This window comes from Typopeltis vanoorti, chromosome 12 (genome assembly GCF_054136105.1).
Source record: "Typopeltis vanoorti isolate ZY-2024b chromosome 12, IOZ_Tvanoo_1.0, whole genome shotgun sequence".
Taxonomy (NCBI): domain Eukaryota; kingdom Metazoa; phylum Arthropoda; class Arachnida; order Uropygi; family Thelyphonidae; genus Typopeltis; species Typopeltis vanoorti.
Window position 1 is genome coordinate 86,048,308 of NC_143560.1, and position 16,546 is coordinate 86,064,853.

The 16,546-nt window shown below is 35.5% G+C and overlaps 1 protein-coding gene across 2 annotated transcripts in view; it reads right to left on the reverse strand.

Annotated features, from left to right (window-relative positions):
* The window catches only part of LOC150100957 (uncharacterized), a 123,906-nt gene that overhangs the window by 98,436 nt on the left and 8,924 nt on the right, over positions 1-16,546 (reverse strand). For both annotated transcript variants that reach the window (XM_090401760.1, XM_090401759.1), the window contains exon 2: positions 6,306-6,913. In XM_090401760.1, coding sequence (XP_090257886.1) covers positions 6,306-6,913 — 608 coding nt within the window. The remainder of the gene's footprint in view (positions 1-6,305; positions 6,914-16,546) is intronic.

The window sequence follows — 16,546 nt, forward strand, 5'->3', positions numbered from 1 at the left end:
ATAAAATTAATTCAGAAGATATTTTTGAGAACAGGGCTGGTTGTGGGAGGACTAGGGGACATCCATATAGGAAAGGATTTGAGAGGAACAGTTCATTTGTTTGCAGATGATGCAAAGTTGGGTAAGGCAATAGTGAATGCAGATGACATCAAAATTTTACAAGATGATTTGGATAGATTGAAGGTCTGGGCTAAGGTGAATGGATGTCAATTTAAGGTTATACATTTTGGCACACCTCAAAATGTATAACCTTACATTTAATGTAAGGTTATACATTTTGGGGTGAAAAGATTAGCAGCAGATTACTACATTGGTGGAATTGTACTCCAGGAAATTGATGAGGCACGAGATTTAGGAGTGTTGGCGGATAAGGAGTTGAAGTTTAGAGGGCACATTGCAAAAGCGGCCAAATCAGCTCATCAAATCACTTGGTTGCTGAAGAATACATTGACAAGCAGAGACAAGCAGGTTATTGTTCCTCTGTATCGAGCCTTGATAAGATCTCCTCTCGACTACTGTGCCCAGATTTGGTCACCTAGGTTCCTTCTTGATGGGGAGGAGGTGGAGAGGATCCAGAGGCGAGTGACCAAGATGATAGCAGGTCTGTGGAATGCACCTTATGAGAACAGGTTGAGGATTTGTGGGTTGCAAAAATTGGTTGATAGGTGGAGGAGGGGAGATATGATTGAGACATTCAAATTACTGAAGGGTTTCTATAAAATTAATTCAGAAGATATTTTTGTGAACAGGGCTGGTTGTGGGAGGACTAGGGGACATCCATGGAAACTGGGCAAAAGTGTGGTTAGTAAAGGTGTTAGAGCTGGATTCTTTACTTGTAGAGTGGTGAATGAGTGGAATGCACTCCCAGAGTCTGTGGTGGATGCTGTGACAGTCAATGAGTTTAAGGCGAGGTATGATAGATACTGTATGAATGTAGAATAGCTGTGATGAATATGATTTGGGGCCTCCCTCGATGAGTCTAATGACTCCCTGGAGTTGCCCGTAATAATAATAATAACATCTGCATAAAATGTCCAATTTTGATATTAGGTTTAATTCTATTTTTCTTTGTAATTGATCAGTTTTATAGATCACATAACAGTGGAGATAGTTTGCACTCAATGTCTCATACCTGATTTTACATCAAACCATTTTCCTGTACCTCCTTCAATTCTGATTACTGATTTAAATATAGATTATGTAATTGCTTGGTACAATATCCCATTTACATCATAAGTTGAAGTGTTTTCACAGCTTTTCTCTTGACACCTCATCAGAAGCTTTTTTTTTTCCAGATCTACAAAACTTAAATACAGATCTTTGTTATATTTCGATGTTTTCTCAACTATTTGTCTTAAAATTTGTTTGTTAAAACAACTTATTTGTCTTATGAAAAAGCCTTCGACAAAATTAGTAGACAAAAATTGTTTAAAATATTAACCGATTTAAATATACCATTCAAGAAATATATATATAGGAAATAAAATAGTAGTTAAATTAGAACACATCTCAGAATTGAAAGATATATCAAGAGGAGTACAACAAGGATGTACCCTCTCACCTCAGCTTTTCAAAATATATATAAATAAAATTATAACAATCTGGAAACACATTTAACTGTATAACCCATTTGGTATACAAATAACCCCACAAATGAAGACAGGTACATTACTTTTTGCAGATGAATCAAATAGTATTAGATACATCAGAAGATGATTTACAAAGATCATTAAAATCATTAAATGATATCTCAAAACAATATAATATGACAATATCTAAAGAAAAAAAAATAATGACATTCAAAGGAGAAAATCCAATAAGTAAAATAGTAATAGATAATAAAATATTAGAACAAGTAAATACTTTAAAATACTTGGGATGTGATTTATCATACGAAGAAGAAAAAGACAGACACTAAAATATCAAACTTTTTCAAAGCAAATGGCATAATAAATAATATATTTAAGGTAATCCTAGTACATAAACACACTAGAATCAGACTATATAATGTCATGCCAAAACCAACTCTACTATATGGAAGCAAAACAAGGACCATAAAAAAAAAGATGAAAAGCAAATTCAAACAGCAGAAATTAAATTTCTCAGAAAAACAGCTGGATGTATAAGTGGAACCATAAAACAAATTAAATTTTACAATCCTTGAATATAAAACTGATTAATCACTACATAAGATAGTATAAACAAAAATGGATAGAACATGTAAATCAAACGGACAACAGCAGACTACCAAAAATATTATACAGATATAAAATAAGTGGAAAAAGAAGAATCTGAAGACCAAGAAAAAGATGGCATGAGACCGGAATAGACCACTTGACCTAAAATTCATGTTAGGAAGAAGAAGAGAAAAGCAAAAGCCTAATCCTAACAATCTGTACTGGCCTGAATTCAGCTTGTTCGCCATAATAAATTTCTCTCTGACAATTTTTCTGAGCCTTAGGTTATGCAAGCATGTATACGCGATTCTATGGATGTCATTGAAACCAAACTTCGTGTGTAGAGGCTTAAGTGCTGTGAGGACATCATGTTGGAGGCTTAATGGATTTTTTTACAACACTCAGAAAGGATTAAAACAGAATTTAATACTTCCTATATTTCGTCCTAGTCACTAGAACATCTATGGGGATTACAAAAACAACTAATGTAACATGAACACAAATATCATACAATACTAAGCCCCAACCACATGGATGACACTAAAGTCCTATCTAGGTGGAGCACCCTCTAAGGGCAGTTGTAGGTGGCCTGGAATGTAAGGTGGGACCTCTGGTGACGAGTGTTTCTCAAATCTTCGGAAGCTTAATGCAACCGTATTTATTAAGAAAGCAGCAGCTCTCAGAAATCATTTGGTTGATTTCTGAGAGCTGCTGCTGCTTCTAAGAATAGTCACTCTTTCTTGAATTTGCTGTGGTGGGGCATGGTGGTTTTCTTCCATGATACCCTGTGGGTGATATCCAAGACTTCGTCAGCCAAGCCTGAATGACCATAGTTGTGTTTACAGATGTAAGACTTGTGTTCCTCCAGGCGGATGGATGCTGATCTGCCTGTCTATCCAAAGTACACGAGCTTACAGGAACAGGGTACTTTGTAAACTCCAGGCAGAGAGAGAGGAGGGAGCTGATCTTTCGAAGAACGGATAAGGGTAGCAAGTTTGTGGTGGGACTTATATGCTGTGTGTAGGTTGTACTTTTTTAGAATCTTGGCTATTTTCTCAGATGTGCCACGGATGTAGGGTACGGTGATAGCATTTTTAAAATCTTGTTGACGAGAAGGACGGGGAACGGGGGAGGAACTGATTATTTTTTTGATACTATGATCGCTGTAGCCATTGGAGAGGAAAGTGCTGTGTATGTGGTTAAGCTCAGTAGTGAAGGCGGTTCCACTGGAACAAAGATTGGGGGCTCTCTTGTAAGAGTTTTAATAATGCCATATTGTTGAGAGGGGTGGTAGTGGGAGAGTTTGTAAACGTATCTGCCTGTGTGTGTGGGTTTTCTGTATACAGTGAAGGCAAGTGTATCATTAGGCAGGCATGTAACTAAGGTGTCTAGGAAGGATAAACAACTGCACTTTTCCTTTTCATAGTAAACTGGATTCTTGGATGTAGGCTATTGAGATGACTGAGGAAGGAGTCTAACGTGTCTGGGCCATGAGGCCAAATAGAGAACACATCATCTACATATCTTAGCCAGATCGAAGATTTCAGTGGGCTGAGTCTATGGCTCGTTTTTCAAAATCTTCCATATAGAAATTGGCAAGGGGGGGGGGGACCCATGGCGGTTCCCTCTATCTGCTTGTAGATTTTGTTCTTCCAAGAAAAATACCCAGAGTTAATGGCAAAGGAAAAGGATCTAAGATTTCCGACGGAAAAACGTTTTCTAAGAAAGATAAGGTGTCAGTTAAGGGAATATTGGTAAACAAAGAGGAGATATCAAAGCTTACCAATATGTCTGCATTATTCAAGGTTAAATTTTCTATGAGGGCTTTAAAGTGGGTCGAGTTTCTTATATAGGAAGTGGACCTTCCAGTGAGGGGGGGTCAGAGAGTTTGCCAGTTGTTTAGACAGTCTGTAGCAAGGTGCATTGGTGGCATCTACTATAGGTCTGAGTGGGGAATTGGGTTTGTGGATTTTTGGTAAACCGTATATTCAGGGGGGACGGGAGCGGAAAGGTTTAAGTTTTTTTCGTGATGTCAGGGGGCCAGGAAGATAATTTTTTAAGTAAGATTTTTAAATTCTTAACTTGTGTTTTTGTGGGGTTGTGTTCTAGCGGGATGTAGGTAGCACGATCGCAGAGGATAATATTCATTTTAAGATTGTATTCACTAGTATTAAGAACGACTGTGGCATTACCCTTATCCGCTCTGGTGATGATGATACGTTTTTCTTTCCGTCTAACGGAAAGGAACTAAGTGACAAATTTGCCTTACAAAACAAAATTGTTGCTTTGTGTGCAGATAACACGAAAACACCAATTTTGGTGGTTGCAAAAGACTTGACAAAAAATGTGTGGCAAAAACTTGAAACCGAACTGAAGAGGCAGATTATCAGTATTGGGTGCGGGGCACACATTATACACAATTGTCTCCAGTGTGCTGTCGACTGTTTACCAATATATACACAGAGTTGAAGAACTGAAAAACTTTTGTGACTTTACAGGAAACAATTACACTAAATTGTTAGAGCATGGAAATACAAGATTTTTGTCTATGGGTCCATCAATTGACAGAATTTTAAGCATATTTGATGGTTCTAATTTTCTTTCTCAAGAAAAAAGCCCTGTTATATTGTGAAAATTGTTCGAAGATCCCTGTTTGAAATTGTACTTGTCATTTGCAAGAGATCAAATGTCTACATTCCAAACATACATTAGCTTAATTGAAAAAGATAATATTTCAGCTACATAAGCAGCCATAAACATTGAAAATCTTGTAAACAATTTACATTCAAGAACATAACCTCCATCAAGTTTTTGCCATCCCAATGAAGTGTTTTGGTCTCAAAGAAAATATGGTCAGCCTAGCCATGGAGAACATTGCGTAAAGTGTTGCAATGCTACCTGTATAAACTCAGCCATAGCCAAGAGTTGTAAAAGGGAAATGCCAGTGTCTGAGAAATGTTTGCATTGACATTTCTGGCAAGCGTGGAGGTAGATGAGGATTGGCCTTGGAACACCCTATGGAGGAATGAAGTGTAGTTGCATGTTTGTGGAGCAGTAAACACTCAAAATCTCCACATTGGGGATACAAAGAATCCCTGTGCATTTCAACTAGTTCCCTTAAATTCCCTGAAGGTCACAGTATGGACAGGATTTACAGGCAAGTTCATCATGAGGCCATTCTTCTTCAAAGAAGTCCATCAAAACCATACCTATGACCTGCACAGTCACAGCTGCACATTAAAGGGACATATTGAGCAGTTTCGTTATACTGCTGCCCGTTTCTGCTATACCTAGAGGAAGAGAAGCAACATCTGCACATCCTTTTACACTTGTACTGCTGACTCACTGAACCTGCTACTTCCAATAATCTTTTATTCCATCTATCTCAGTTCTGTGGAACGGCATTCCCAATAAAGCATTCTCTAAAGAATACAACCTCACCTTTTCAAAAGGAATCAGTCCATGCATGGTTTATTTGTTATTTGCAGCCTCTCATTTGAGTGATCTACAAAAAAAACATCTACATAACCTTTAGTATCTAAGTAAGAAAAATAATTATAATTTCAAGAAATAAACCAAAATTAGAGAACCTCCTCTACTCCTCACCAACCAGTAAAATACAAAATATTACTTTATACATAAAGTAATTTTGTATTTGTAGTAGAGGCCAAATAGCAAACTTCTTTTCTTACTTGTTTAAAGTATCAATAAAATCTAATTAAATAAATAGTGAAGAAAAAAAAAACTTATTTTCTAAGGTATTCCATAGTTTGCATTTGTTTTAATATATTTGTATCATTTCAATAGCAGCCTTAAAATTGATATAATGAGGAAACAGTTTCTAAAAAATAACCATCCTCAAATAATTTTCCATAAACCATTTTATTATATGGCGCAATGTTTTTTTTTTTTTTGATACTTTAAACAAGTAAGAAAAGAAGTAATCAACCATTCAATTCCAACAAGTAAGCATAAAGATTTTGAAGGATATAATTATTTGCAACATGTTTGTAAAGAAGCATACTCTAAGCATGTGGTACAGCATTATGTACCTTATCTTCCTCACAATAAAACATACATCCTTGTTAAATGAATGCAAAATAATTACAGGTCAGAATAAACACATACCTTCTGTTCTTTACTATCATATGGTAATTCTGTCATTAGATCATGACTAGATGAAGAAACAGCTGATAACGGAAATGACGGTGTATGTTCAATTGTTGCTGTACTAGGCACTTTGTCTTCTTCCTGTTCAATGCTACTAGGCAAGAAATCAGGAAAAGGAGTAATTATATCTTTGTTTTTGTAACCTTGACTATTAAGAATATCGTCATTATGAGATAGAGGCATGTCCTCAGATCTACTCTCAATATTTTCTCCCTCTTCTATCAATTCATCATAATTTGATGAAAAGTCTTTGCACAAAAAAGAATAATCTGATAATGGACTGCTAATGGAATGCTTTTGTAAATCTGGGATCTCTATGTCTTTAGCTTCACTCTCTCCATTATCAACTAGATGATTCTCAAGGAAATCGGGAAATCCACAAATTACTACTGAAGAATCTGATGGCAATTCATCAACAGTGTTCTGGTAAAGATTCCTAACTCCATAATTCATTTTAGAACTTCTGTATTTAATTTTATTAGTTGAATGAGGTATTCTCCCATCATTTTCTTCCTCTTTCTTGAGGAAACTTTTGAATGAAAATGGATTCTTGGCAGGTGTTGAATCTGAAAAATAAAGTAAAACACACTTTAAAATTTTATTGCATATATCATTGGCTCTCAAGTATCTGTCTCATCAACACACTGAATTTAGTATGAAAAGTGGAGAACAAAAAGGAGAAGAAAAAAAATTCGCTACTTTGTAGTTCCACAGCCTATATATTGGTCCACTACTTAGTCACTTAAAATAACTGATGTAAAATAGTGACCACAGAATATCACTCTCTGCACTGTTTGGTGCTTATTTTTCTTAGTTCGCTAGATAATGCAATTAAGTCTCTTCTTATCCTGCCCACTATTTGCCAGTTGTCGATTAACTTTATAACTTATATTATCAAAATGATTAAAACATGAAAAGAGCCATGTAATATCTTGATAAAATAGACGAATTATCATCGTAAATCTAAAAAACAAGCCCATTTAGTGACAGTACAATTAGGAATGTAAAGAGGAAAAAGGCCAGATTGTGTTGAATTATTAGGCACAACTACTTAAAAAAGAGCACAAACAGCTCACAGCTTGTCAGGCATGGACTTCATAAAGTGAAACTGAATTTGGAGGGCAAGCATTACAAAGGAATGCTTGCCCTCCAAAGTTAATTCCATTTTGCATGTGCCTATAAATATAAATTGGACTGTGGCAGATCCCTACCACAATCAGCTCATTCTCCAAATACTCAAGAACTTTGAGATCCAGTGAATGAGAAAGCCAGTGAGGTCTGATAAAGTTACTCTCTATGTAACTAGAAACAGATCATTCAGAAATCATTCTGAAATAACCATAATGGGTTCACATGGTTAACAGCAATGTTCAAGTAGGCTTCAGCATCCAGTTTTTCCACTATAAAGGAATCTAAAATGTGCTAAGAAGTCACACTATCATTAGCACCACTCTGCACTGTAATTCTTTTTTTCTACTCGTGTTCAGTATCAGTATCTCTGTGTCCATCGTAACTCTTAGCTACCTGTTTTCAGCTAATAGAAGGGAGACCCAATTATAAGCTACTACATCTCATCTGTCACAGGATCTGAAGCACTGTGCATTTCAAATGCCCTTCTGCAAACCACTGTTACTGCTATTTGACTAATTATAATATATTTGTTTGAACACAAACTGGTGAAACTGTTGGTTCCCACATCAGTGAGCTATTTCCAGCAAAAGAACTGCTGTTGGTTAGTTATTTTCTAGTTATTAAGCAATTCTTGGTATACTCTAGACACTGCTAAGAGTGAATGTTCCAGCAGGATGGCAGTTTCTTCAGCATTTGAAGATCTGATGATGATTTATACCATTCTCAAAATCCTCAGCATTTATTCTACCTGCTTTACATAGTCTGGAACAGCTGTGATACTTTCTTTGATGATTCCACTGCTCTTTCATCACCATGGATGATGAGGATATATCTAATAAACTTGGTACTCCATGTATATGCACACACAATTTCAGCTAAGTTTATTCATAAAAAAACTTGTATTTTCCAGATGATTCCTCCAACAGTAAAGCTAACAGCTGTTCTGTATATTATATTATATGATAAATATTAATTATTACAAATGCAGAAACAAATATAAAATTAAAATTATTACTCTACCTGGTATAAACGAACAAAAAAACGTTTACTAGCAAAGAAATAGAATACCCCTTGAAACTGATGTTTAGAGGACAGCACATCAGTATACATTAGAAATCCCCACCATCTTTATAACCTAAATGGGTCTTGAAAAACTGTTGTTAAGCAAGCTATTGTAAACTGAGCTCTAGTTTTCTCCAAGTTCAGTGTCATGAACATGTGGTTGGAAATACAGTTTGAACTGTACAAGTTACTTATCCCATCTTAAAATAATACACTTTTTGTGTATTCTTTTAAGATGGGATAAGTACCAGGTGGCCGAGTGATTAGCGTATCTGCTCTCTAGCCAAAAGGCTGTGGGTTCAAATCCCACTGTGGCATGGATGTTTGTGATCATCTGTGAAAATATTAGTGGTGGTAGTGGGCAGTAGATGCTGCTGGTGTAGATAATGCAGTTCGCTGTAGTTGGTGGATTGAGTGGTTGAGATGGAGAGCTGGAGAGCTGTTGGATTCCTTGGAGATGTCACATAATAAAAACAATCTAAAAAACAATAATTTAAAACTAGGGACAAGTTGAATCAATTTCATTGAATTCTTGAAGGCTAAACATTTTCATGCTTCTGTTGTAATATTAAATGCTTTCCACTTATTTACGGATTATGTATTCTCAAATTCACATTTCCACTTTCCAGACATTTCTGAGGACATAAATGTGCTACAAAGCAAAAAATTTTATAACTAAACTGACTATTAATCTTCATTTATGGTCAGAGAGAGGCAAAATTAAAAGAGCTTTAACTGCAGGTGTCACTTCTGCACCTGTGACATGATGCAGGACACAGAACCGCACCGTGAGTTTTTTTAATGCAAATATAATATGTATGCACTATTTCAAGACATAAAACTCAAATCAATGGATAAAAAATAAACTAAAATGTTCATTCAGTTAAAGCTCTTTTAACTGAATGAATTTTTAATTCATACTAATTAAAAATGTTATTTCTTGGTTGTACACTGAGTAAACTGAGTAAATCAGTGAGTAAACAGCCTTGAGTAGAAGAATATAGGAAATAACTTGAAAAGAAATATTCAGCTGCTTGCTGATGATGCAAAATTAGGTAAAGTAATAGTTAATCAAGGCAATGTGGAGAGTTTGCAGGACGATTTAAATAGGCTGTCAGTATAGACAAAAGATAATGAGCATCAATTTAATGTGGAGAAATGTAAAGTTAAGAATCTTGTGATAAATAGATTACAAGCTGTGTATCACATTGATGGCACTGTACTCCAGGAAATATATGAAGCTAGAGGTTTAGGGGTGGTGATAGACAGAGTTGAAGTTTAGAGGACATACTGCTAAGGTAGTCCATATGATTGCTTGGCTATTGAAGAACACATAGAAATAAAGAAGTTGTTATTCCTCTTTATAAAGCCTTAATATGTCCACATCTGTATTACTGTGTTCAAGTCTGGTCCAGTGGGTTTCTTGGGGATGAGGAAGTGGTGGAGAAGCTTCAGAGGTGAGTGACCAAGATGATGAGTGGTTTGTGGAATGTTCCTTATGAAGATAGATTGAGGGTGTGTGAATTGCAGAAGTTGGTTGATAGGAGAAAAAGAGGGGATATGATAGAAACATTTAAGTTGCTTAAAGAGTTTTATAGGATAGATGCAGGGGAATGTTTCAGCACTTGGCTAGAGACCAGAACAAGGAATCATCTCTGGAAATTGAATAAAGGTGTGGTTAGTAGGGGTGTAAGGATTAGATTTTTGCTTGTAGAGTTGTGAATGATTGGAATGATAGTCATTTGTGCCAGTCAGTCGCGAGTGCTGTTTGTTAATGGGTTCAAGGAGAGGTATGATAGATTGTGTGGATAGTTTGAGTCTCTCGTGATGAGTCTTTGAACTCCATGGAGGTGCTCATACAATAATAATAATATGTATTTCTATCACCTCGCTTTTGCAGTCCAGTATTTCATACACTGATAATACAAAATTTTTAAAAATTGTAAAACCGGAGGATTGTCAAGTGAGCGGTCATAAAGTGGAGGTGTCAATTATACACAGCATCCACAAGAAAAAACTGACCAATGTATCATTCCTATCTATAATAAGGGAAATATAACTAAATAGTCAGCTTAATTCTTTACTTATCAGTGATATCACTGATGTACAGATAAGTGGCTCTCTTCAAACTCTGACATGCAAAATAACATAAAAACATATACAGAAAATTTTTCCATGATCCAACATTAAGAGCAACTGTATCAGTTCAAGCCTCAATTAAAAAAGGATCACTTAAGAAGGCAGTGTATTCTACTAACACTGCCATTCATATTCTTCCTTAAAACTCATTCATTAATACATTATAATTTTATGCAAACATGGCATATTTATTTCCTTTTTTCAGAACACAACTTCCAGGATGATCTCTCACCTTATGCCATAGCATTCTTTAATCTGTTATTTTTATCTGGTAAGTTCCTGCACTAAGCAAGTCTTATCAAATTACTTCTCATCCATTGTAAAGCTCAGAAATCTGAGCTTTGCAATGAATGAGAAGCTCAGAAAAACACTAGAGCTCTGGTGTTTCCTCACCTCTCAAAATCAGGGCAAGCAACTGTGTTCATGCAGAAAGCAACCAAATACAGCCTGTTCAATAATGCTTTATATAGTAGTACAGTCACAACTAGTTCTAGTATACCATTGCAGAAATCCTCTATGTGATCGACACAGAGGATATAACTAACACGTTCATAAGAAAGATTCCAGTAATTGGACCACGTTTATTAAGATAAATAACAAAAAAAAAACCAACAAGTTTCGTAAGTCGTTTGACTTACATCTTCAGGGGTCAAAGGTAACTAAAAGTTTAAATACAAGAAATGAGAAATTACTCGAAATAGTTCATTCTATGCAGTTGTGGCCGTCTAACTGTTCATTAAATTAAATATCCAAATGCAGATTCAGTGCAATGCTAAGTTTAAACTTAGCATTGTGTTTAAACTTTTATTTACTTTTGACCCCTGAAGATTAAGTCAAAAGCCTTACGAAACTTGTTGGTGAGGTGTTTTGCCAAATTCGAGGTTGGAGAGTCTCTTCCATCCACTATTGGTCTTAAAGGAATACCTATCTTGTGCATTTTTGGTACATCATATATTCTTGGAACTAATGGGTGTTTTGATTGTAGAGTTCTTTTTAGTTCTTCAGTCCAATTGAGTATCTTTTTAACTAAATCAATGGTTTTATTGTGAGCTCGCCAGGTAGGGATCTCTGTCTAAAGGTGTATAGGTATTAGAATCTTCAAGAAGAGTTTTTATTTTTTTGTTATAATCCTCAGACTTCAAAACTACCGTTGCATTCCCTTTATCTGCCTTAATTATAACGATATTTTTGTCTGATGTTAGTTCTTTGAGGGCTGTGTATTCCATGTAAAGTAGGTTCCTGGGGGGATAATGTGCTTTGTAATAGCAATGCCGTGTATACAGATGAGATCTGATGTATCACCAGGCAAATTTCATATTCCTTTTTCTATTTGAGCTATGATGTCAATTCTTGGTAAGTAGCGTGGCGTTAAAGCGAAGTTGAAACCTTTCAGAAGTAGATTTTTTTTCTGTTCTTGAGAGGACTCTTGAAGAAAGGTTAATTACTACTTTGGAGTAATTTAGATGTTTTCTTTGTTTTTATTTTTCATGAAGTAGTACATTAAATTTTTTAATTAAATTACGCTTCTTTTGATCAGAAATTGCTGCAGCTTTGTTGTATGTGATATTGTCAATGTTGTTCCACAGGTCGGACGGAAGCGACGTGGCTAACTCATTGTGTAGAGTAAATGTATCTTGGCTTATTTGTACTAGTTCTGATCTAGTGGCTGTAATCCTTTCTCTCAAAATTGCTAGTTCCATTCTTCGGTAAATTCTGTTAGCTTTGGTTGTATGGAATGCACGCTTAATTTGGATGAACTTAGGTACGATTTCATTATCTCTACATCGGATTAAGAATATTAGACGGTTGATGAAATTCAGATGTTTAATGCGTAATTTCTCTAGTTACGTAACTTTATACCAAAAGCACTCACCGTGAGCTTCTAGTTGTAGGCGCAGGTTTCTGTGGTTTAGCAGTTCGTAAGAAAGATTCCGGTAATTGAACCACATGTTTATTAAGATAAATAAATATTGTCAGACCTTGGACAATGTGAATGTGAACAACAGAACGTGATAGCATCCAGCATTGTTCAAACTTAGCACTGCACTGAATCTGCATTCAGATATTTAATTTAATGAACAGTTCGATGGCCACAACTGCATAGAATGAACTATTTTGAATAATTTCTCATTTCTTGTGTTTAAACTTTTAGTTACTTTTGACCCCTGAAGATGTAAGTCAAACTTACAAAACTTGTCGGGGGTTTTTTATTGTTATTTACCTTAATAAACATGTGGTCCAATTACCGGAATCTTTCTTATGAACTGCTAAACCACAGAAACCTACACATACAAATAACTAACACGTATTTAGGCTTAGGTGCTGTTGATGCTCATACTTAAATTTAATGGAATACATACATCACAACAATCCAACATTCGGTGAATAGAGATGCAATACTCTATATAGTGGGTAGCACAGTTCTGTAAAGGGTAGGTCCTATCTTAGTAATTTTTTCACATTTTATAATAAAGAAGTGACTTGGATAAAGGAAATGGGTACACCATGATATTGCTCAATACTACACCAAGAATACTACATGGTAAACTATTACAAAAGTAGGAGCAAATGGGAAGTAGTAAGTATACATGATATATAGAAAAATGTAAAAGAGGATATTTAGTTATTTGCTGATGATGCAAAACTAGGGAAAACAATACTTGATAAAGGTGATGTAGATATCATGCAGGATGATTTAAATAAATTGGTATTATAGGCAAAGGATAATCACTGTCAATTTAATGTTGCAAAATGTAAGGTCATGCACTTTGGGATGAAAAAATTAAACACTCTGTATCATATTGATGGTACTATATTACAGGAAATTGATGAGTCTACGATCTGGAGGTGAATGGTGGAAAGAGATATAAAATTCAAAGGACATGTTGCAAAAAAGCTCAGAGGATTACTTGGATAAATTAAAGATCCCAAGAAATTATATTCTTGGTTTAATCATTTATCCAAGTGTAAGCAAATAAAAATGTGCACATGAAGTAACATCACGACTGGGCTACTTGAATATAGAGCGTAATGACTTCACATTAATTGCCTTAGTATTCCATAATGCAATAACACATCTTTAAGGACAAGTATAATGCTATGCATTATTGGAAGGGCCACTACCCAGACCGGTTTCAACTTTTATTGAGGTCTCATCAGTGGGAGCCAGACCCAGAAATGATACCAAGATTGAAGTAATGCAGAAGTCATATTTTGATATACAAGTAGTCAAAAGGTATCACACCTTATTATTAAAATACTCTGGATTAGCGAAAGATGTTTGAAAGTTTTTCCACTCGGTTATACTATAAATTAAAGATGCCAAGAAATTATATTATTGGTTTAATCCTTTATCCAAGTGTAAGCGAATAAAAATTTTGCAAGTGAAGTAAGTTGAAGAATACATTGACAAGTAAAGACAAGGAGGTATTATCCCTCTTTTTTTTTTTGCTGCATCGTGACTACTGTGCCAGGTTTGGTCACCTGGATTTCTTGGGGACCAGGAGGTGGTAGAGAAGATTCAGAAATGAGTGACTAAAAGAGGGGATACGAAAGAAACTTTTAAGATATTAAAGGGGATTTATAAAGTTGATGCAAAGAAAATTTTTCGATACATGACAAATAGTCAGAGCTAGAGAACATCCACAGAAGTTGTCATGTAAGAGTATGGTTAGTAGGGATGTGCGGACCAGATATTTTGCATGAAGAATGATAAACGAGTGGGGAATGCTCAAATTAGTTGCAAGTTCCCTGACAGTGAATGAGTTTAAGGAGATCGTGATAGCTTTTGTGTGTATAATAGTTAGTTTGGGTTTCCCATGATTAGTCTACTGACTCCATGAAGATACAATATAATAATGATAAAGTAGTACTATCATGATATCCTGTACACCTCCTGAGGGTACAGTAGGTGTACAAATGAAGCCATGTTCTGTGTTGAGGAAATAGGTTCAAGAATGTGGATGAGATACAGGATGTCATGATCGACAGTAAAAGTTCAGAGAGCAGCTGCAAGTATTGCCAGACCAATACTATACTATGAAGTACATTGTGACATAATAAGGAGCACTTATTATGATAGCAATGTTGCTAATCTACAGGTAAGTTAGTCAAAATAGGTAAGTTAAGGATTACTAAATTCAGTACATTCCACTGTACATACTAAATATGATTTTAAAGGCATTTCAGGCCAATAAACAAAGTTGTAGTTTTCCAGCATATGATGATAAAAACAGTCTACCATGTAAAGATATTAATCACCTTACTAGCCATCAAAGATCAAATACGCACCCTCAAAAGCTTCGTATCCATCATAAATTTCAATGTAATATCAATGTTATTACAATTTTAATATGCACTTCGCATCCATGGAAATGTGGATGTATATAAACGTCCTGGCCAGTAGTGTGGTTAAATAAAGGGAAATAGTTCTTCTTAGTCAATAAGCTCTGTTTAGAAGTGTGGTAAAGAACAACCTCCACAATGAAGAAAGTGCATCCTTTGCTGAGCACAGAAAACAAGCAATTTTGTGATAAGGTGAATGGCTCATTGAAACTGTTCAGAAGTGAATTTGTTATATACTGTATTTCTGTCATTAATAATGCCTCAGTGGAGCAAATAGATGGACTATGTTAATTCCTTCTATGGGAAACAGTTTCTTTAACGTCTCACTTAAGTTATTATTTTTTCTTATTTTAACATTGTTAGACTTTTGCACAAATTGGATCATGGTGTTCAACATTATTCGTACTTTATCACAAAGTTCACATTGTTGTATTATTGTTATTTTGTTTTATATCAGACCCACACACAAAAGATCATAAGACCTATAGCATATACCTATAGTATAAAGGTAAGAAAGTAAGAAAAATGGAGGAATCTGCCACTTTTTTTTTTTTTTTTTAAATAGCTGGAGGTTGTATTTGGAGAAGGCAGAGTGGGAGATGCTGTTTCACAGAACAGAAGTGGATAGAATGAAACAGGAGGCACAGAAGTTGGTTTGGCAAGTTTTAAGCAAGACTGGTAAACCGGTGTTGGTAGGCAGCAACTCTTGTTCTTATGATTTTGGAGGAAAGTGGAAGAGTAATGATAGCTAATTCAGCAGAACATTGTCTGTGGAAGTATCTGCAGTACAGATATAAGGCAAAAACTGAACATCTATGGAAGAGGGATCTCTCACAGATGCCCTCTCAGGAAAATTGAGCAATCTTAGAGAAGATTTTGGAGCATCATTCCAAATATGTGAGCATATTCTATGGCTGGGAAAATCTGAGATTTGTATAGTTCAGTGCTTCCCAAACTGTGGGCCGTGGCCCCCTTAGGGGCCATAGGTTTTGTTGATGGGGGGGGTTGAAATAATGAAAACAAATTTAAAATGTTTTAAGACTAAGCATTTTTTTTTATCTTAAAGGAAACATATTTAATGTTTATTATTCCTTTTTTGTTATTTTTTATATTTTAATGAAAATAAATCACACATTGGTGCAGGTTATCACCAATGTGTGATATCACCAGTGGTATTAAACATGATATCAAAATCTCCAATTTTGATATCATGTTTAATACCACTTTCCTTCATAATGTGATCCATATAGATAATGAATAACAGAGGGGATAATGTACATGCTTGACCGCGCGGTTAGCCTAGTGGCTTTGCGCTTCACAACCATATGCCTGGGGAAGGAGTGTCCCTGGTTCGATTCCCGTTGTAGACGTGAGGAATTTGAGGATCTTCCTCAGGCATAGCCAAGTTAGCCGGTCTTGAGCGCGGTCAGTAGGGTTTTTTCTGCCAGTTTATCTGGCGTTTTTCATCCCGCAAGCAGGCAAAATGGCCCCGTGAACATATGCCTCTAGAGTCAAAAAAATAT